This window comes from Heteronotia binoei, chromosome 13 (assembly GCF_032191835.1).
Source record: "Heteronotia binoei isolate CCM8104 ecotype False Entrance Well chromosome 13, APGP_CSIRO_Hbin_v1, whole genome shotgun sequence".
In the NCBI taxonomy this organism is placed as follows: Eukaryota; Metazoa; Chordata; class Lepidosauria; order Squamata; family Gekkonidae; genus Heteronotia; species Heteronotia binoei.
In genome coordinates, this window is record NC_083235.1 from 34,411,314 (window position 1) to 34,433,154 (window position 21,841).

The 21,841-nt window shown below is 45.5% G+C and overlaps 1 protein-coding gene across 1 annotated transcript in view; it reads right to left on the reverse strand.

Moving 5' to 3' along the window:
• LOC132581762 (keratin, type II cytoskeletal cochleal-like) overlaps positions 1–14,496 on the reverse strand; it is a 33,958-nt gene extending 19,462 nt beyond the window's left edge. The window contains exons 1-2 of the mRNA XM_060253168.1: positions 13,936–14,496; positions 12,362–12,582 (exon numbers count right to left, since the gene is read on the reverse strand). Of these exons, the coding sequence (XP_060109151.1) occupies positions 12,362–12,582; positions 13,936–14,496 (782 nt within the window). The remainder of the gene's footprint in view (positions 1–12,361; positions 12,583–13,935) is intronic.
• Between the last annotated feature and the right edge of the window lie 7,345 nt (positions 14,497–21,841).

Consider the following 21,841-nt stretch of genomic DNA (forward strand, 5'->3'; position numbering starts at 1 on the left):
ACCAAGTCCAAGTCTGTTTCATACAGAATGACAACATCAGCATCCCACAGAAAATGCAGGTGCAGGGCAATAATCTGCCTGCAAAGCGAATTCTTCCAGATGATTCAAGCAAGTGAGGCAACTCACAAACTCTCATGGTAGACAATAAAATCCCTAAAGGCTTATTAAACAAAGTGATCTGGAGGAAGAAAAAAAAAACTTCTCCAATTAATCTAGCCTCTAATTGACAGGCCTCATTTGTCTATTGCAGTGTTGCCTGGGGGGCAGATTAGATATGATGGTAGGAGTTCCCTGTACTCGAGTGGATTTTCCCAGCATTATAAGAAGGAAGGCAACAGCTGTGCAGAGCCTTGATTCAGAGTGGGGTAATTAAACTGGGAGAGAGGTGGCTTAAACCATATTGTGCATGTGATTTGCTGGTTGAAACTGACCCCCCTCCCCATGCTATTACTATGCTGAAAAGGAAAAGAAAAAAGACAGCCAAAGAGGATGCCTGTCTTTTCCCCCATCTAGGGCTACCAATAGTTCAGGGGGATGTGTGTTAGTTCTACTAGGCAACACTACATTAATAATAATAATAATACTAAAATTTTATTTATATCCCGCCCTCTCCGCCGAAGCGGGCTCAGGGCGGCTAACAACATTTTCATATAGTTATACAAAATTTAAAATCGCATTAGCTTTAAAACATTCCAATTAACCAAATACAATACAGATTTCCAGGTGCTAATTCCATTTATAAAATGATAGTAGCGAAAGTCACCCAACAGTAGTCTCTCAGCCAGCAAAGGCCATCCTGAAAAGGGTGGTCTTGCAGGCCCTGCGGAACTGGTCAAGGCACCACAGGGCTCGTACTTCTTCCGGGAGCTGGTTCCATAGGTGTGGAGCTGCGATGGAGAAGGCCCGTGTACGAGTGTTTTGAAGTTTGGCCTCCTTTGGTCCAGGGATAGTCAGCTGGTTCTTCCCTGCTGACCTCAGTGCTCTCTGGGGTTCGTATGGGGAGAGACAGTCCCTCAGGTAGGCAGGTCCTCGGCCATATAGGGCTTTAAAGGTAATAACCAGCACTTTGTAACAAACCCGGGAAGTAACTGGCAACCAGTGCAGTTCGCGTAGCCCCGGCTGTATGTGCTCCCATTTCGGGAGCCCCAATATCAGCCTAGCCGCCGCGTTTTGCACCAGCTGCAACTTCCAGGTTCGGCACAGAGGCAGCCCCATGTAGAGGGCATTACAGTAATCCAGTCTTGAGGTGACCATTTCATGGATGACTGTTGCTAGGTCCCAGCGCTCCAGGAAGGGAGCCAACTGCCTTGGCCGCTTCAGATGGAAAAACGCCGACTTGGCAGTGGCTGCTATCTGGGCCTCCATTGATACTGAAGGCTCCAGTAGGACTCTCAAGCTCTTGACCCAGTGCGCCGCTTTCAGAGGCACACCGTCAAAAACCAGGAGAGGTATTTCCCTCCCTAGGGCACCACGACCCATGCAAAGAACCTCTGTCTTCGTCGGGTTCAGCTTCAGCCCACTCAGCCTAAGCCAAGTTGCCATGGCCTGCAATGCCAGGTCCAAATTCCCTGGAACACAGTCAGGCCGGCCATCCATTAGCAGATAGAGCTGGGTGTCATATGCATATTGGTGACACCCAAGCCCATACCTCTGGGCAATCTGGGCAAGGGGCGCATATAGAGGTTAAATAGCATCGGGGAGAGAACTGCTCCCTGCGGCACCCCACAATCTAGTGTGTGCCTCTGGGACAGCTCACCTCCGATTGCCACCCTTTGTCCCTGACCCTTGAGGAAGGAGGAAAGCCATTGTAGGGCTAGCCCCCCAACCCCTATGTCGGCGAGGCGGCGGGTCAGTAGCTGATGGTCGACCGTATCGAATGCGGCCAACAGATCTAATAACATCAGCACCGCCATGCCACCTCGGTCCAGATGCCGCTGGAGGTCATCTACCAAGGCAACCAGCACTGTCTCCGTCCCATGACCTGGGCGAAAGCCGGACTGGCAAGGGTCTAGGACGGAAGCGTCATCCAGAAAACCCTGCAACTGCAACACCACTGCCCTCTCAATAATTTTACCAAGAAACGGTAAATTAGAGACCGGTCAGTAATTCGCCAATTCGGCCGGGTCTGCTGTACTTTTTTCAGGAGGGGGCAGAACATAGCCTCTTTCAAGGGTGTTAGAAAGCGCCCCTCAGAAAGGGATCTATTTATGATGTCCCGTAAAGGACATCTAAGCTCCCTTTGGCAGGATTTAATCAGCCAAGAGGGGCAAGGGTCCAAATCACAAGTTGTTGGGCATGCAGAAGAGAGAATTCCATTGACTTCCTCCAGGCTGAGCAGGTCGAAGCGATCCAGAACGAAATCAGAAGACAGGCATGGAGCCTCAAGTTCCTGTACTGTATGCAATGTGATGGGCAGGTCCTGACGGAGCAACGTGATTTTATCTGCAAAATATTTCGCGAAAGCCTCGCAGCCTATCTCTAATTCCCTCACATTTGGTCTGCCTTGAGGCAATGTAGTAAGACTTCCAATTATTCTAAACAATTGCGCTGGGCGCGAATTTGCAGATGCAATCCTGGCCGCAAAGTAAGCTTTCTTCGCGGCCTTGACTGCCATCTCATAAGACCTCATAAACGATCTATAGGATGTTCTCGTCGCTTCATCACGAGTATGCCACCACTGCCTCTCTAGTTGTCTGAGCCTGTTGGAGCAAGAATCTACATAAACCCAGTCTGACAGCTACAGTATGACAGCTGGTGATCTAGCTGCCAGGCTAGGTCACAGTGACCTGATCAGCAGACCGGCTTGAGCCGGCAGAAGCCAAGTGATGCAATCTGCTGAGTCAGCACGGCCAGGATTGGCTGCTTGGACTATATATGATCTGTGTGTGCATCACACAGGTCTCTCCCTGTGAGATGGTGGTTAGGCGAAGCACTTTGCCCGTGGAGGTGATATTGTATAGACTGCACAAGAGAGCACTTGTCGTGTATATATGTTAATACACCTTTTGGCACTAGTTGCACGTGTCTGCCTGATTTTCTTTCCTGAAGCCCTGTGTCGGGCAAGTCATCTCCCTCACTCTGCTACTCCCGCTCCGACAGGGTTATGGGCCCAGCACGCTTCCGCTGCGCGGAGGAGAGAGTTGAGAGTTGAGCTGACTGTGAGTTTGGAAAGAGCCGGAGGCGAGGAACGCCGGTGAAGGACACAGAAGCACCACCGTTCTCTGTTTGAGAGCCAGAGGGACGTCGGCAGCCAGCCGTGAGGAGGAGTCGGCACGATGGCTCAGCAACAGCTTGGAGTAGCCGTTGAGAAGCTCACCTCAGCCAACTACGCGGTGTGGAGCCTGAGAATGCAACACTACCTCAAGCGTGAAGGGCAATGGCTGTTCGTGAGTAACCCCCCTGCTGACTTATCTCCTGCCGAGACTGTGTTATCGGATAAGGCACTGGCCAACATAGTGCTATCTATAGGAGATGACCAGCTGGTTTATGTGCGAGGGAAGGACACTCCCAAGGCTGCCTGGGACGCGTTGAGTGCGGTGCATGTTAGCACCACTGCTGGTTCCCTCATGGCCTTGACAAGGAGGATGTTCCGCACCGTTATGCCGGCTGGAGGGTGTGTGAAAGATCACATCAAACGGCTAACGGACTGTTTCGTTGAGCTGGAGGCAAGAGGCAAGACTGTAGCTCCAGACGACAGAGTGTACATTTTGCTGTCGTCGTTGCCACCTGAGTACACTCCCCTGATAACTTCTCTGGAGACGGTGGACGTAGCGACCCTGACCATGGAATACGTCTGTGCCCACCTGCTTGACTTCCAAGAGAGAATTGCGGCCGTGAGCTGTCCGGGGGTGTCGGCCGGGCAGCGTGCTGTTATCGGTGTGTCCGGGAAGACAGCCAAGAATGAGCCAGCTTTTGCTGCTGGCAGGCGTCCGAAGGTGGAGGAAGTGGAGCCGACTGCGTTTGCAGTCCGTCGCTGCTATGGATGCGGGTCGTCGCAGCACCTGCTCCGAGCTTGCCCTGAGAGGGAGAAGAGGCGGGGGCGTGTGCGGCGAGAGCGGAGGACCGCCAGCCCGTGTGAGGAAGCAACCCGGCTGGTCACGTCTGCAGTAGAGAGCACAGGGTCTGCTTGGATTTTAGACTCCGGGGCAACGAGCCATCTCTGCTGCGAGAAGGAGTTGTTGAAAAACATTGACAGTCCTGAGCATAAGTATGTGAGATTGGCTGATGGGACCACTGCCAATTCTGTTTGCTCAGGCAATGTGGAATTTCCTGCACTGAAATGTATGTTGCAAAATGTGTTGTATGTACCCTCACTGCAGTCTAACCTGTTGAGTGTTAGCACACTGTTTGACCAGGGATACCAGGTGAGATTTGAGAAAACCTGCTGCAAAATCCTGGGAGGTGGGGGAAAGTTGCTTGTGACAGGAAAGAGGGAAGGTAAACTGTATGTGGTCCAGAGTGATTGTGCCCAGGTGGCTCAGGTGTCGAATGAGCCTGTGCACAATAATTGTATACATTTGCTCCATAGGAGACTTGGGCACTGCGGATTTAGGGCGTTAAAGAAAACCCTGGAGCTTGTGCCTAGTTTGAAAGTAAATCCTTGCAAATGTTACTTGGATTGCCAGGTCTGCAAGAAGACCAAAAGCAAGGCGTGTGCTGTTGCTAAAGAAAGCTCAAGGGAAAGCACACGAGCCCTGGAACTAGTCCATTTAGACGTTATTGGCCCATTGCCAAAGAGTCTGTCGGGGAGGAGATACTGCTTGGTGGCCACCGACGACCACACGAGGTACGCGTGGGTTTTCACCATGGTGCATAAGTCTGAGGTGTATAAGACATTCACCAAGTGGGTCAAAGCAGTGGAGAGACAATTAGGGGTTAATCTCCTGGCTGTACAAACCGACAGAGGGGGGGAATTCTTATCTAACCAGATGAAACGTTGGCTGGAGAACAAGGGCATCGCCCACCGTCTGACGAACCCGGCAACGCCCCGAGAAAATGGGCATGGGGCCGTATTGCAGAATGTGATGTATTGCATGTTAGAGGATGCACAACTGCCAATGACCTATTGGGCAGAAACCATACATGCAGCTGTTTTTTTACAAAATAGGGTTTGGTGTAATACTGTGAAAAATGTGCCTTACAGGTTACTGTTGAACAAGACCCCAGATTTGAGTTCTTTAAAAGTCTTTGGGTCACGGGCTCGGGTTGGCATCCACTCCACGAGTAGCGGGGAGGGGGATGTCCGGGCAGAGAGCCTAATTTTTCTGGGCTACAAGCCAAGGGCCAGGTGTTATCGTTTCTGCAATAGCAAAAGCAAGATAACACTTAGTAAGAGTGCCCAGTTCAATGAAGAAAGCAGCTGGCCAAGGTTGCACTCCTTGCAGAAACAATTTGTCCTGCTGCCAAGTAGCGATAACGATGTTGGAGCGCAGCCCAGAACTCCAGCCCAGGAGGTGGCACCCAGTGGGGCTGGAGAAGGTGAGCCGAATGCTGGCACAGAGCCTGACAAGCAGAGTCAGGAGGCAGAGCCTCAAATGCAGGAACTAGAGGTAAAGTGTGAGAGTCAGGAGGTTCAACACCCAATTACAGGGGCAGAGCAACCAGCCCAGGAGGTGGGAACAGAGCAACCCGAAGAAGACAAAGCTGGTCCAAGCACAGGGCCACGGGTGTCTGCCAGGTCCACCAAAGGCCAACGTCCCGCTAGGTACAAGTGTCCCTATGTCACTCTGACTGTCAATCCAGACCCACCCGGATTTGAGGAAATATTAAAAGAAAAGGCTAAGAAATGGAAAGCCTGGGTGGCAGAGTGCGAGGCAAGGGAGAAGGAGGCTGAAGCCAAGCGTCTGAAAGAGCTGGCTGAACAGGAACACGATGATGTGTTTTACAATCATGATGAGTTCCTGAACGAATTCCGGAAAGGGTTCCGAGCTACGTAAATATGAACTGTAATGTTGCTGGTGGACATGTATGTAAACTGTGTAAAGTGTTTTGGTGCACTGGGTTTAAATAGATTAGGAGGTGTGTTGGAGCAAGAATCTACATAAACCCAGTCTGACAGCTACAGTATGACAGCTGGTGATCTAGCTGCCAGGCTAGGTCACAGTGACCTGATCAGCAGACCGGCTTGAGCCGGCAGAAGCCAAGTGATGCAATCTGCTGAGTCAGCACGGCCAGGATTGGCTGCTTGGACTATATATGATCTGTGTGTGCATCACACAGGTCTCTCCCTGTGAGATGGTGGTTAGGCGAAGCACTTTGCCCGTGGAGGTGATATTGTATAGACTGCACAAGAGAGCACTTGTCGTGTATATATGTTAATACACCTTTTGGCACTAGTTGCACGTGTCTGCCTGATTTTCTTTCCTGAAGCCCTGTGTCGGGCAAGTCATCTCCCTCACTCTGCTACTCCCGCTACTCCCGCCTTGACTGCCATCTCATAAGACCTCATAAACGATCTATAGGATGTCATCTCCCTCACTCTGCAAGTCATCTCCCTCACTCTGCTACTCCCGCTACTCCCGCCTTGACTGCCATCTCATAAGACCTCATAAACGATCTATAGGATGTTCTCGTCGCTTCATCACGAGTATGCCACCACTGCCTCTCTAGTTGTCTGAGCCCTTGTTTCAGCTGGCGTAACTCCAAGGTGTACCATGGCGCCTAAACAATTGCGCTGGGCGCGAATTTGCAGATGCAATCCTGGCCGCAAAGTAAGCTTTCTTCGCGGCCTTGACTGCCATCTCATAAGACCTCATAAACGATCTATAGGATGTTCTCGTCGCTTCATCACGAGTATGCCACCACTGCCTCTCTAGTTGTCTGAGCCCTTGTTTCAGCTGGCGTAACTCCAAGGTGTACCATGGCGCCAGCCTCACACGAGGGCGTCGAGGTGCGATCTCGTTGATTGCCCTGGATAGCCGGTTTTGCCAGGCCTCCACCAGGTCATCAAGGGAATTACCAGGGGGCCAGGGATCCCGCATTAGGGAAAGTTAACCTGCCTCCGCTACCCCTTGTTGCACTGAAGCTTAATCCAGATCAGGGCCTCATGGAACAACAGTTTCCCATTTAAAAACACTGGGGAGAGATCCATCGATTTATCTCCTCAGCATTTGGGCTATGAGAGCAGAGCTCAGTTTATGGCAAATTAGGTAAAACAAAGTTAGGAGCTTTCAGGTACAGTTGTAACTAGGGGACTGGAATAAATGTAACAAGGATCTGATCAGAGATATGAAACTGTGGTTATTATCCTGTCATCTGTGGGGTCAGGGGCATACATGCCACTGCTTCAAAACCGTGTTTCCTTCCTGTTCTTGCCTGCTCAGCACTCTGTGTCATAGTACTGTGCTTCTGAAATCACACATTTATGAAACAGAAAGGGGAAACGGGCAGAATTCCTTTTTTGGGATCAGAGATGTTCTAAGATCCTTCCCTGAATTTTCAATGTTATTTTTCAAAATGTAAATTCAGTTCCTTTATCTATAGAGATACAAGCGGAGGACACTGTTGCAGTCAGACAGGCTGGTTGTCATGACAGTTTCTTGGATTTAAATCAGCTGCTTGAGTTTGGGGCAGTTTCTTTTGATCAGATAGCACTCCCGAGTTGACATTATAGTGCTGTGGGCCTGTGATTGGTCATCCACATTGCTAACGTGCCACAACCATGGACCTGCAACTGGGTTGGTTCTTTTCTATTCTCACTGTGTGTGCAGAAGCAGACAAGCAAGCAAGTACTCCTGGTCATGTTCTATGGGAGTGCTAAAGTGCATGTTGGAGTAGGTTTCAGGGGGAAAAGGACGCACCAGAAGCGGAGTGAAATGACCACGCTCATACTTTTCCATGGCACACCCAGACAATCAGACACCCAGAAACCAACCATGGAAGTGTTTCGCTGAGGTAGCCATCAGAATTTGCCAGTGGCTATTTAGTCAGAGTGCAAGGTTTTAGTTCAAAGTAGGGAAGAGTGGAGCATGGGAGCCAGATGTGTGCATTAGATCACACCCATTTGATCAGCAGGGGAGGGGTAGCTATGTCATGTCAAGCTGCTGTTGTGATTGCAACCACTATCTCTCCATAAAGCATATCTTACAGTAATCACAAAAGCAATAACCAAAAAAAAAAAAGCTTAGCAGGGCCAATCACAAATAAGGAAGGCATGTCTGCATATTTTTGGGACTCCTTAGGTATGTACAGAAATGTGACCTTCTAAATTACACCCCCCCCCCAAAAAAAACCCCAACCTTACAAAATCAAACCAATGAGAGCTGAAAATGTTTCAGAAGAGATGGAATGCTGAGAGCTGCAGAGTCATCTAAAAGAAAGGGCAGGGGAAGAAATCAGCTTGCACAAGCCAGTGGGAGCTCTGGAATTTAACAGGCTATAGATTTGTCCATAAAATGCAAACTGAAGACCTATGGAGTTTGCTTTGAGCCATTCAGAGAAGAGAAGATTTAACTCTAGCTTACTCAAACTAGCTCCCATGCTTCAACTATTAGGATTTATACATCTTTTGTCTTTTAAAATTGCTACCCAAAAACTCATAGAGTCAATTCATATGCATACATAGCTCCAGTAGCTTTCAGAATGCTGAACTGGACATGATGAGTACCTTGATGTAACAGATCCAGATTGTGATTCACGGGTTTGACTCAATGGATGCATATTTCTTGGGATGAAGTTGAAGTCTGAACTGGAAGCATGTTTCCAAGATCTCAGGCAAAGTCTTTCCCCCAGCCATGTTACCTGAAATCCTAAATGTGATGTTTGGGCACTGGTAGTATTTATAAAACTAGCCAATGTAAAAATCACTGCAAAAGTCAATTTCATCACACCAAAAATGAGTGGTTGTATGATTCAACCTTGAATAGCCCATTTTCACTGTTTCTTACTGTTATTGTTAAGGATGCAGCTGAAGCTCCTAATAACCAGGTGTGAAGAAACACCCTCCACCCTAGAATCCCCTTCAGTATTTATTGGTTGGGGCTGCATTCTACACATGACCCAGAGGCTACAATGCTGGTAAAAGGTTGACAAAAGGGGTGGGGGGGAAGGAATATATATGGTTTGTTCAAGTATCAGGCTAAGCAAGGGTATTTTTTAAAAAATGGTGGAAATATGCAGTCCTTTTACCCTACACTCTACACCTCCTAAATGGTGGTTAATTAGGGAAGGCCAATAATGTTTGAGCTTATAGTATTTAAAAGCCCATCATTACCTTAGTTCTCAGAGTTGGGGAGACTCCATAAGTCTTCAATTTGCATTTTATGGACAAATCTATAGCCTGTTAAATCCCAGAGCTTCCACTGGCTTGTCCCATTGTCCCTTGCCATATGGACAAGATGCAGTCCCTAGGTAAAGACTTAGTCCTTTATGGCTTGTGCCTATCCAAGGAATAGATGGGTTTCTTGCAGAATTACACAGGAGACCAATAGTGCCTCAAAGATTAACTTTAATGCAGCATGAGTTTTTGTATGTCTGAGCTCACTCTTTCAAATGCTTATAAGTATACATTAATTTTTTCCCCAATCAGGAGACAGCAAACTTATGGTGACCCTGTAGGGTTTTTAATGGTAAAGACATTCAGAGGTGGCTTGCCATTGCCTACCTCCGGGTCAAGAGTCCCTGGTGTTTCTTGGAGGTCTCCTTAGCTTCCAAGATCTGACAAGGTCAGGCTGGCCTGAGCTGTCAAGGTCAGGGTATATATCCATTTGGTCTGGTTAAATACTCAGAATAAAGAGGAGGGGAGCAAAATGTTACAAAGAGACACTGCTATAAAACAAGACCCAATCAAAAGAGAAAACAGCTCATCCAGAGTATGTGGAAAATACTTCTAGCCAACAACAGCAAAGTAGAATAAACATAAAACCCAGGAGTCATTTTGTAGAAAAAGAGGTGCTGGAGCTCATTAGCACAATCATTTGCATATGCCACACACCCCTGAGATCACCAGAAGATGTACTAAATTATATCAGCTCAGCATCTGCCTTAAAATGCTTCTTGAATTATAATTGTCATAATAAAACTTTACCCCCCTCATACTTTTAAAATGACTTTCTCCCATGTGGCCATAGAGGCATGATGAAGGTTTTCATCAGTCTTCTTTCTATGTTTTGGTTATTTTCCCATTTTTTGTGGGGGAAATATTAGAAAGTTTGTCAAATCTTAGAGTTCAGCAAAATTCTCACTGGTGGGGGGGTGCTGAACAATGGAGGCCAGAAGCAAGTATTTTTTTTGGGGGGAGGGGTTTAAGAAAGAAAGAGCATAGTAAAATTTAGAGGTTCTAGAGCTCCGCTCCTGTGAGCTCTTGCCCAAAATGAGCTAGTATGGAATGAAATGAAATAGTGGAACCAGTAAACATTTGCCATAAATTACTGCAAAGCTTTTGACTGTGTGGTTCATGAAAAGCTGTGGTTGGCTTTAAATGAAATGGTTGTGTGATAGCATCTGATAGTTTTGATGCATTCCAAACAAGAGGCCATTGTTAGGACAGAATACAGAAAAACAGAACGGTTTCCAGTAGAAAAAGGTTATTGGACAAGGATGCATTTTTTTCTCCCTCTCTCTTCAGTCTATGTGCAGAACATATAAGGAAGGCTAGTTTAGATGAAGGTGGTGTGAAAATTTGTGGAAGGAACATTAACAATTTAAGAAATGCAGATGACATCACATTATTAGCAAAAAACACTGAATACTTGAAATGACTCCTGATGAAGGTTAAAGCAGAAAGTGCCAGAACAGGATTACAGCTGAACACCAAGAAGATAATGGTAATGGCTATTGTGGAATTGCATGCCTTTAAGTCTGACAATTAAGAAACTGAAATTGTTCAAGATCTTCTATTCCTTGATTCCATCATCACCAGAAGGGAGACTGAACCCAAGAAATCAGAAGGAGATTAAAACTGGGAAGGGCAGCCATGAAGGAGCTAGAAAAGATTCTAAAGTTTAAGGATGTGTTGCTGGTGACAATGTCAAGTTAATTTGTGCCATAGTATTCCTCATTATTGTGTATGGGTTTGAAAGTCAGACAATGAAGAAAGCTGACAGGAAGAAAGTAGACTTGCTTGAAATGTGGTCTTGGAGGAGAGTTTTACAGATACCATGAAATGCCAAAATAAGTGTGTTTTAGACCAAATCAAGCCTGAACTCTCTCTAGAATCAAAAATAACTATACTTTTGGTCACATTATGAAAAGGCAAGAGTCACTGGAAAAGACAATAATGCTAGGAAGAGTTGAAAGCAGCAGGAAAAGAGGAAGTCTCAGCATGAGATGAATTGACTCCATCAAGGCAGCCACTGCCTTCAGTTTGCAAGACCTGAGAATGCCTGTTAATGATAGGACATTTTGGAGGACATTAATTCATAGGGTCGCCATAAGTCAGAAGTTGCTTGAGGGCACTTAACATATAGGCTAATATCACATTAAATAATGCACTTTCAGTTGACTTTCAATGTACTTTCCAACTGGATTCTGCCAGTTCACACAGTAAAACCCAGTTGGATAATGCACTGAAAGCAGACTGAAGGTGGATTATTTAGTGTGAGTGACCGCAGCTACACACACACGATGGAGGAACTATTCTCTGCGTGAGAGGACAGGAAGTGAACTCGGACTCATGAATGTCCAAACTGAAATAAATATTGTTAAGTCTTTGGCTGGATACAGATGGCCAGCTTCACATGCACCAGAGGCACCTGAAACTGTGTCGCCCCAAAATGGAGCAGCAGAATGCCGTTCAGACGTTCCTGACTGAGTCACCTATATCCCGCATGGGGGGCACTTTGATGCAGTCAGATGATTGTTACACACCATTGCCGTAGCTTGGTTTGGGTTTCTTTTTTTCTGATTCATTTTAGTGGTCATGTGCATATGTGCTCAAGCGCTCATGCCCTTGGTGGCTATTTTTTTACAATAAAAAAACACCACCAATCTGCCTTGCTTGTGCACTCCTGCATTCTGATGCCTGGAAAGACATGATGCGTGACAGAAGGATTTGCTACCACTTTTGAAATGGTAGTTTTTTGAGCCACCTTAGAGACATCAGAGGACAGGGTGAGTGCGGGAGCGGGATGGGAGGCAAATGTGCATGTTTGAACTTGATTTTTTAATCTGTCTGGGGGCAGTGCCTATGTCGGCTTAAACTGGTCATCTGAAAGCAGCCTTTAACAGCACTCCTGTATAAATCTGCCACAAGTTAGGAGGACTCTGTAAAGGCTTTACCATTTTAATGAGACCCACTATGGTGGATATTATCATTGCCATATGTGGCACCTTCACATGGACATTAATATGACCTCTGTTGCCGTACCTCTCCCATACCTGTGACAGTAGAGTTCTGGCTCCCAGCTTTGAAATATTCACTTACTTCACTTTAAAGTCTTCAACAAGCTCCTGCATGTTCTTCAGTTCACCATCCAGTCTCCCCCTCTGATTGATGAAGCTACTTAGGTGCTTCTTTAGATTGCTGATGTAGGCCTCAAAGAGTGGGTCAAGGTTGATCTTGCCGGCACCAGATTTCCAGCCTTGATCTTGCAAGAGGGTCCACTTGGTTTCCAGAACTTTATTCTGCTGTTCCAGAAAACGGACCTGAAACATGGTATATGAAGGTATCTTATACTGAGTCAGACCAATATTGTATATTTCAACTGGCAGTGGATCTCTGAGCACTGCTACCTGGGATTCTTTACCTGGAAATTGCAGGGACTGAACCTAGGACCTTCTGCACTGAAACGTTGTGATTAAGCTCTGGTGCCTTCTAAGAAGAGACATTTTTAAACAGGCAATGTTCATGAGCAGAAGCATTCATGGCAGTAAAGCCATGGATTAATTTCCCCCAGCACCTCTTCAAACAAGGCAGGAGGCAGTGATCTAGGGTTGCCAGGTCCAACTCAGGAAATATCAGGGGACTTTGGGAGTGGAGCTAGGAGCAAGGGTGTGACAAACATAACTGAACTCTGAAGGAAGTTCTGGCTATCACATTTAAAGGGACCGTGCTTCTTTTAAATGCCTTCTCTCCATTTGGAATAATGAAGGATAGGGACACCTTTTGGGGCTTATAGAACTGGACTCCCCAGTCTAATCTTTTTGAAACATGAGAGGGAGGGGAGTGTTTTGAGGAGAGGCACCAGATGCTGTGCTGAAAAATTGGTGGCTTTACCTCAAAAAACAGGGCCCCCCCAGAGCCCTAGATCAATTTTCCATTGTATCCTATGGGAATCAGTCTCCATTAGGGTTGCCAATCCCCAGATGGGAGCAGGGGATTCCCCAGTTTGGAGGCTCTCCCCCTGCTTTAGGGCCATCAGAAAGCAGGGAGGAGAGGAAATGTCTCCTTTTTAAATACTTTTTAAAAAGCTCCCCCCCCCCCCCAGTTCTTTTACATGTCTTCTCTATTTGTCTTAATGTACATTTGTCTATTTGGGTGAGCAACAAAAGTGTGTATATATATATATATATATATATATATATATATATATATATATATATATATATATATATATATATATATATATATATATATATATGTGTGTGTGTGTGTGTGTGTGTGTGTGTGTGTGTGTGTGTGTGTGCATATAAATGTTATGTATGGTTTGATAGACCATGTTGGTCCTGCCTGATTTCTTTGGCAAATTTGTCATTTTTGTTATTTTTGGCATTATACTTCTTTAATAGCATTTATATATTATTTGGAACCTTCTGTACACCATCTGTATGCAACTGACGCAGAAATAGGCAATATCAAATTGTATAGTGTATTTGGGGGAAAAGATGTCTGAAGTTTTGAGCTGAGTGTGGATAAAATATGAAAGAAACTTGAACCAGAATTGTCATGAAATTCCATAGCATCCTTTATCTGCCTTTCTTTATCCCCACATATATCACTAAAATCACATCACTTCTCTCTCTCCCATATTTGTTTACAATTTTTGAAGGAACTCTTACCTTGTCAATGAAAGAGGCAAATTTGTTGTTGAGGGACTTCATCTGTTCCTTCTCCTCTTTTCGCACCTGTTGGATGTTTGGATCAATTTCCAGTTTCAGGGGTGCAAGGAGGCTCTGGTTAACAGTCACTTCTTGGATGGTACCACTGCTACCAAAGCTTATGGAATTTCTAGGAGCACCGAGTCCCCCACCAAAACTATACCCCATCCCCCCACTTCCAACACCAAATCCACCCCTGGGACCACCACCCAAACCAAAACCGCTACCAGATACACTGGCAAAACCATATCCTCCACCACAGAGTCCACTGCGCAGGCTGCTACCTTTGCTGATGGACATTTTCCTAGTGTCACCAAGATTGTAAAGACTCCTACTGGCAAAACCACCTCCACCACCAGTACCAATATGGATCCTTCCCAAGCTGCCACCACCACCTGCTTGCGCAGGAGATATTGAGCTGAAAGCTGCTCGGTTGGCAGTTGGGGTGATGGCAGAGAATGCGCTGAAACCCTTGCCACCGCCTTCACCCCCTGTTCTAATGTGGTAGGACTGCCGAATCATCTTGACGGTCGTCCTCTGAGAAGATGCTACGGAGGAAGAAACCTAAAGAGCAGAACTTGGGTAGGAGAGTGCCAGAGTCTGGCCTCTTTTATCCTAGGGGGAACCTGGGCTTGGCTGCATCTGGAATCAGGCAATCAATTTAGCGCATTCATGCTTTTGACATACCTGGGAGGCAGGTGTCTAATTGGACTTGTTTAATGTTAATTGAACACAACACACACCTACAGAGAGTGATCTGCGTATGTATTGCCAGAGTCTTTAACCCCTACAGTTTGCATTCAGACCTGGAATAAGGACAGACAACACCTTTTGTTGGGTAATAAAAGAGCCAAGTTTATTTATTTGTTGATATTGATCAAAGGGGATCTGCGGTGCCTACAGGCCAAAACCCCATTCCAAACCCAGACGCAGTGTGGGACATTGATGGGATGCAGAAGAGTTAGGCCTTCTCTTGTTTATGCATCCCTGGATTTATGTGTAAGATCACCCTGGCTCCAAGCTGCGAGCTGTCACATACCTACAGCTCAAGTTCCTTCTTGCCAAGCCTTCATGATGTTTGAGGGAGGTGTGTGCTGCTTCCTATCTCACTAGTCACAGAATCTATGGGTTGAGGCTTCCTGTCACCAAGGTCCCAGGCCTGGTCTGAGAGTTAACCCTTCACCACCCAAATGATGCCCCAGGGTGCTCACCTAAGGTGTACTGTGTACCATTCAATCAACCTATCCCACACTGCTGCTGACAACATGAAATATCAATGACTAGGCATCACTGAAACTGGTGGATGGCCTGTTGCTCTTTTCAGAATACAGAAGGCGAAATACCCAGGCTAGTGCCAATCTGATGGGGAAAAATTCCTACTCAGCCCCACAATCAGTGTTCCCTCTAAACTGAGTTAGTGTGAGCTAGCTCACAGTTTTTAAGCCTCCAGCTCACACTTTTTTGTCTTAGCTCAGGAAAAATGGCCCCAGAGCAAGCTAATTTATACAGTAGCTCACAACTTTAATGCCAGTAGTTCACAAAGTAGAATTTTTGCTCACAAGACTTCACAGCTTAGAGGGAGCATTGCTCACAGTGGGTGACCAGCTAATGCCCCCTCTGAATTAACGAGAGGAGTGAATGTCTCCCTTGTTGGTGGTCAAAAAAAGAAGGGGGTGGGGCACATACTGCCCCTTATATGGCTTCATCCCCCCACCCTCAAATGTTGCACAAGAAGATAGCATCAGATGCTCAGGTCTCCCTTCTGGCTGCTGATGCAAATTTTGTTCCTTCCCATCTCCTCCTATGTAGATGGTTCAGAGACTCACTTTGCTATCAAAGTCTTCATAATCTTGCCAGCAGGTTTTGGCATTTAAGGAAAGTTACAGTTTCACTGATAAGAAAACTGGGGGGGAGCTTTGGTGTCAGTATTAATTTGTATATTATGGTTTGTTGGTTCATAATGTCATGTTGTCATTTGCAGTCATTCAACAGCTAAAATGTGTTAATTAGATTGCTGAAAAAGATAGAGGAAACAAGGCAACTAAAAGAGTTGAGGGGCTAGGTCACCATCCCTATAAGAAAAGGTTAAAACATCTGAGGTGTTTAGAACCATGAAAAAAGATTGCTGGGGGTTTGAGGGGGGTGCTTGGAGAAGCAGAACTATAGCAATTTCCCACCCTCTGATTAACTCCGGTGAATGGCAACATTATGCTCAAGACTAGCTTTTGGGGATGGGGCCAGGCATTGCTTCTAGTTCCATAACTGGAAGTGACATCATGGTATTACCATGACACTTTAGCAACTCCTCCCCATAACATCTATTGTTTCATCATAGAGTCTGGGGAGATTGCCAGAGTATCACTGTGACATCTGGCATCACTTCTTATTCTACAACATAGTTTCCCCTAATTTCTCCCACTATTGCATTGGACAGCAAGGGGGGCCAGAGGCAGGGACAGAAGCAGGAGACCTGTTCTCCCTACTTGACCCTGTTATGTTAACTATGCTGTCTTTCCGTATTTATGCACAGAAATATTTCTATCCTACATTTCTTAATGGCCTGGTGTGGCTTACAAATTACCATTTAAAACTTACAGAATAATAAAACCCCCAATGATCCCCCTCTCCACCTAACAAATATCCATTGAAAGCCTTGACCAATAAAATAAGCTTATAGCACCTCCCAGGGCTTTTTTTGTAGCAGGGATTCTTTTGCATATTAGGCCACACATCCCCGATGTAGCCAATCCTCCAGGAGTTTACAGTAGGCCCTGTACTAAAAGCCATGTAAGGTCTTGGAGAATTGGCTATATAAGGGGTGTGGGGCCTAATATGCAAAGGAGTTCCTGCTATTAAAAAAAAAAAAGCCCTGGCACCACCTAAAAATTTCTAGTGTCCCCAGCCTCTCTTCAGGGATCCCATTCCACAGAGTGGGAGCTATAATAGAAAAGGGCCAGTCTCTGATTTATACCAGACTGGTGACCCCAAGTGAGAAGACAATTCTCAGGTTGCTACCTGAAGACCACAAATGGCACACCAGAGATATGGGATGAGACAGTCCTTGATAAATGTGGGGTCCTAGCTTCTAATCCAATCGTGTCTTGTGCTTTGCCTATTCTTTGTCATTTATGGATCTAAAAGTATTTGTTTACTAACTTTCAAACAATTCAGCAATGAAAGCCAATTAAAAATACTACAGAAACAAATACTGTAGTAAAACACAAACAAAAGCCTGTTGCAAGCAACGCATCAAAGAATGAGAAATACAAGCAGAATAATCAAAATAACAGCCAGCACCTATTAGTTAAGTCCAATGTTATATGTGGATCCAGGGATGATTTCTACTGATGGATTTCCATCAGAACAGGAATTTCTTGCTCCCCCTGTTCTGCTGTAGCTCTGAATGCTTCCCAAAATGATGTTTCTATGGGAAAGGAGATTCTGAGAAATACCACAACAGAATTGGGGATCTGCCATGGAAGAGGGGAAACTGGCAAAAAATCACCTGTCCCCCTTAATTCCATTGGTGAAAATTGATCATCAAACCTGCCCTGACCTGGATAGCCAAGGCTAGCCCGATTTCATCAGATATTGGGAGCTAAGCAGAGATAGCCTGGTTAGTACTTGAATGGCTGATCACCATGGGATACCAGAGTTCCTATGCAGAGTCAGACAAGGCAAACACCTCTTGCCTTGAAAACCCTATGGGGTCATATTAGCACAATTTGACAGCCAAAAAACCAAAACAAAACACTGGATTCAAACCATTCTTTACTTTTCTGCTATGGTCTTTGCCTGATGATGCAGTCATTAAGTAGAGCTTGAAATTCACTCATTCAAAAAAGAGTTCCACTAAATTCAAATCAACCTATTTCCCAGCAACTGTGTTGTAATTTTATTGTAACCTCAAATAAATTGCAGTCAGTTCAATGGTTCAGGGTGCATTCTCAAACCACCCAATTTAAATATAAATGTTTCTTAACCAAGCTAAATGATTACTCCTAAATTTGTTCAAAGACTAGATACATTTCACCTGATTGGCTCTGATCCAGCTGTCATCATACTTGACTTGTGGTGTATAACAGTTACTAATAGCACAGAATGAGCATCAATAGATGTGGCCCGTCAGTTACCAGTGGTCTAGATGAGCACTGTGATAAAATAGAATGTGCATCAGCCACACACATGGTAGCCTGCTCCGACATGAAGATCTCTCATGCTGGAATGTGGGCATGCGAATGTTTAGCTGCAAAGGGGTTGAAGGGATTCCAGAAATGACTTGCTAATTAGGTGCCTGAAAGCACAGGAGTGAATGCACATTTCTTGGGCTTTAATTTATGTAGAAAGGAAATGAACTCTTTGGTGTAACCAGATCTGTCTGGAAACCACACAGCTCAAGGGAAGAGAATGTCTGTTTCATAGGTCGTTTTCCCACTGACCTTACTCTGGAGCGACGTCCCTCTTCACCGCGCAGCGTCTGCGCGGATTTCGCACCAACTGCTCCGCAGAACCCGGAAGAGCCGCAAAGCCCCACGGCTTTTGTGTCACAAATGTAAACTGGTTTTGATCACTGGCTTCACTATTCCCCAGCATCATTCAGAACCAGTTTTAAGCCCATCAAGTTTCTCATGATCTCAACTAAGAATGTATCTTTCTCCATCCTATTGGAAGCTGGCTTCTGCTGACAGTCAGGGAGAGGAGACAGGAGATCCAACCACAACTGCTTATCAGAAGTAAGCAAGAGGAAGTGTTGGGAAGCAAATATTCAAGCCAAAGTAAATCAGGTCATAGGAATCACCATATGCCATCAGTGAATCTGGGCTGATCCAGGGCCTTTTGCCTCTCCAGAAAACACCAAATACTAGCCACAACCTGCCCAAATGTTTACCACTTTGCACTGCCACACATTCACAATCACAACTAATCCAGAATCCATTCTGTATGTTTGGCTCTAGTGGCAGTCTTCACTAAGACACCAGTAGGCCTATAGGTCTGTGCAGGGCTTTTTTTTTTGTAGCAGGATCTCCTTTCCATATTAGGCCATACACCCCTGATGTAGCTAATCCTCCAAGAGTTTACAGGGCTCTTATTCCAGGGCCTACTGTAAACTCTTGGAGGATTGGCTACATCAGTGGTGTGTGGCCTAATAAGAACATAAGAGAAGCCATGTTGGATCAGGCCAACGGCCCATCCAGTCCAACACTCTGTGTCACACAGTGGCAAAAAATTTTATATATACACACACACTGTGGCTAATAGCCACTGATGGAAACTGTGCTCCATATTTTTATCTAAACCTCTCTTGAAGGTGGCTATACTTGTAGCCACCACCACCTCCTGTGGCAGTGAATTCCACATGTTAATCACCCTTTGAGTGAAGAAGTACTTCCTTTTATCCGTTTTAACCTGTCTGCTCAGCAATTTCATTGAATGCCCATGAGTTCTTGTATTATGAGAAAGGGAGAAAAGTACCTCTTTCTCTACTTTCTCCATCCCATGCATTATCTTGTAAACCTCTATCATGTCACCCCGCAGTCGACGTTTCTCCAAGCTAAAGAGTCCCAAGCGTTTCAACCTTTCTTCATAGGGAAAGTGCTCCAGCCCTTTAATCATTCTAGTTGCCCTTCTCTGGACTTTCTCCAATGCTATAATATCCTTTTTGAGGTGCAGCGACCAGAACTGCACACAGTACTCTAAATGAGACCGCACCATCGATTTATAGAGGGGCATTATGATACTGGCTGATTTGTTTTCAATTCCCTTCCTAATAATTCCCAGCATGGCGTTGGCCTTTTTTATTGCAAACACACACTGTCTTGACATTTTCAGTGAGTTATCTACCACGACCCCAAGATCTCTCTCTTGGTCAGTCTCTGCCAGTTCACACCCCATCAACTTGTATTTGTAGCTGGGATTCTTGGCCCCAATGTGCATTACTTTGCACTTGGCCACACTGAACTGCATCTGCCACGTTGACGCCCACTCACCCAGCCTCAACAGATCCCTTTGGAGTTCCTCACAATCCTCTCTGGTTCTCACCACCCTGAACAATTTAGTGTCATCCGCAAACTTGGCCACTTCACTGCTCACTCCCAACTCTAAATCATTTATGAACAAGTTAAAGAGCATGGGACCCAGTACCGAGCCCTGCGGCACCCCACTACTTACCGTCCTCCACTGCGAAGACTGCCCATTTATACTCACTCTCTGCTTCCTATTACTCAGCAAAGGAGTTGCTGCTACAAAAAAAAACCCTGGGTCTCTGCCATGGCAAGGTCACATCTGCTACTGCTTCCACCCAGGCATGCTGCAAACACATTGTGCATGTGGCATCCATGATGACATTTGCCACACATAAGCTAAGGCAAACTTCAAAGTGTTTTTGGTGAAAATAATTTCTTATTTGTGAGCAACATGGGAAAGAGAGAAAAGTGTATACAGTATTTTGAAGGGTTTGGTCTTCCGGGAACTCATATTTGAAAGACGTTTGCATTCCACAAAACACCACAAGTATCCATGCAACAACATGCCAGGCTCAAAGGGATTTTCATGCCTTTACTGAACGATCTATTTAATCTCCCTCAGGGCTTTCTACATGAACTGAAGAACTACAGCAGAGAACCACAAGATGTTTTCTGTGCACTGACAAAAGAACTGTTGAGCCTCTCTCTCTCTCTTTCTCTCTGTCTCTCTGTGTGTGTAGACAGCATTTCTCTGCCTTTAACTCCTGCATAACAGGTATAGATAACTTTGTCTTCCTCCTGAGGATCAATTCACACATTACACAGTCCATGTGGAAGACACATGTTCATGAAGTGAATTTAGAGAGTTAGTTGCTATATTTGTGGTCCATGCTTGTAATGATTCCTACACATGCAAGAGCTCAATCCAGATTAAGAATGGCTCCTCTGGGCCATTTCAGGTTGTGGAAATTGAAAGGAGGTGAGAAAACTGAAGACCCTTCTGCACATGTGCCCCTGTCCCAGTTTGAATCCGGCCCCAAACACACCTAAAATAGACAGCATGGGCCACAAATTGCATGCTTGTTGACATGTCCTTCACGTGTACCATGTGATGTGCAGATCAGCCATAACACTCAGCAGGCTGGGGGATTATTTATTTAACAATTTCTATGCCATCTTTCCAGCCAAATAGGGTCCCCAATGAGGCGAACATCAAAACATTTCATAATTAAAACAGCCTTATAATGTCCTCATGTGGATGGCACAGACTAACCTGATCTCTTCAGATCTTGGAAGCTAAGCAGAATTGGTCCTCATTAGTATTTGGATGGGAGACCACCAAGGAAATCCTTGGTCACTATGCAGAGGAAAGCAATGGCAAACCACCTCTGTTAGTCTTTTGCCTTGAAGACTCTATGGGGTCACCATAAATCAGCCACAACTTGACTGCACATTACACATGCATATATAAATTAAAACAGTAAAAACATATAAACCCACACGTAACACCATAACAGTTATTTGGGGTATGCTAAATGAAACAAAAAAGTCTTCCCACTGGAGGAAAACAACAACAGAAGACAGGTGAGTCTTTCTGGGGAGGGATTTTCAAAGTCTTGGCACTGAGACCAAGATGGCTCTTTCTTGGATTGCCTTCTGTTCCCTCTAAACTGCAGAGTCTTGTGAGCAAAAATTCTACTTTGTGAGCTACTAGTATTAAAGTTGTGACCTACTAGCATGAAAGTTGTGAGCTACTGCATAAACTATTGTGCTCTGGGGCCATTTTTCCTGAGCTAAGACAAAAATGTGTGAGTTGGAGGCTAAAAATCTGCAAGCTAGCTCACACTAACTCATTTTAGAGGGAACACTGTTGCCTTCCATCTAGCCTTAGATGGAAGAAACAC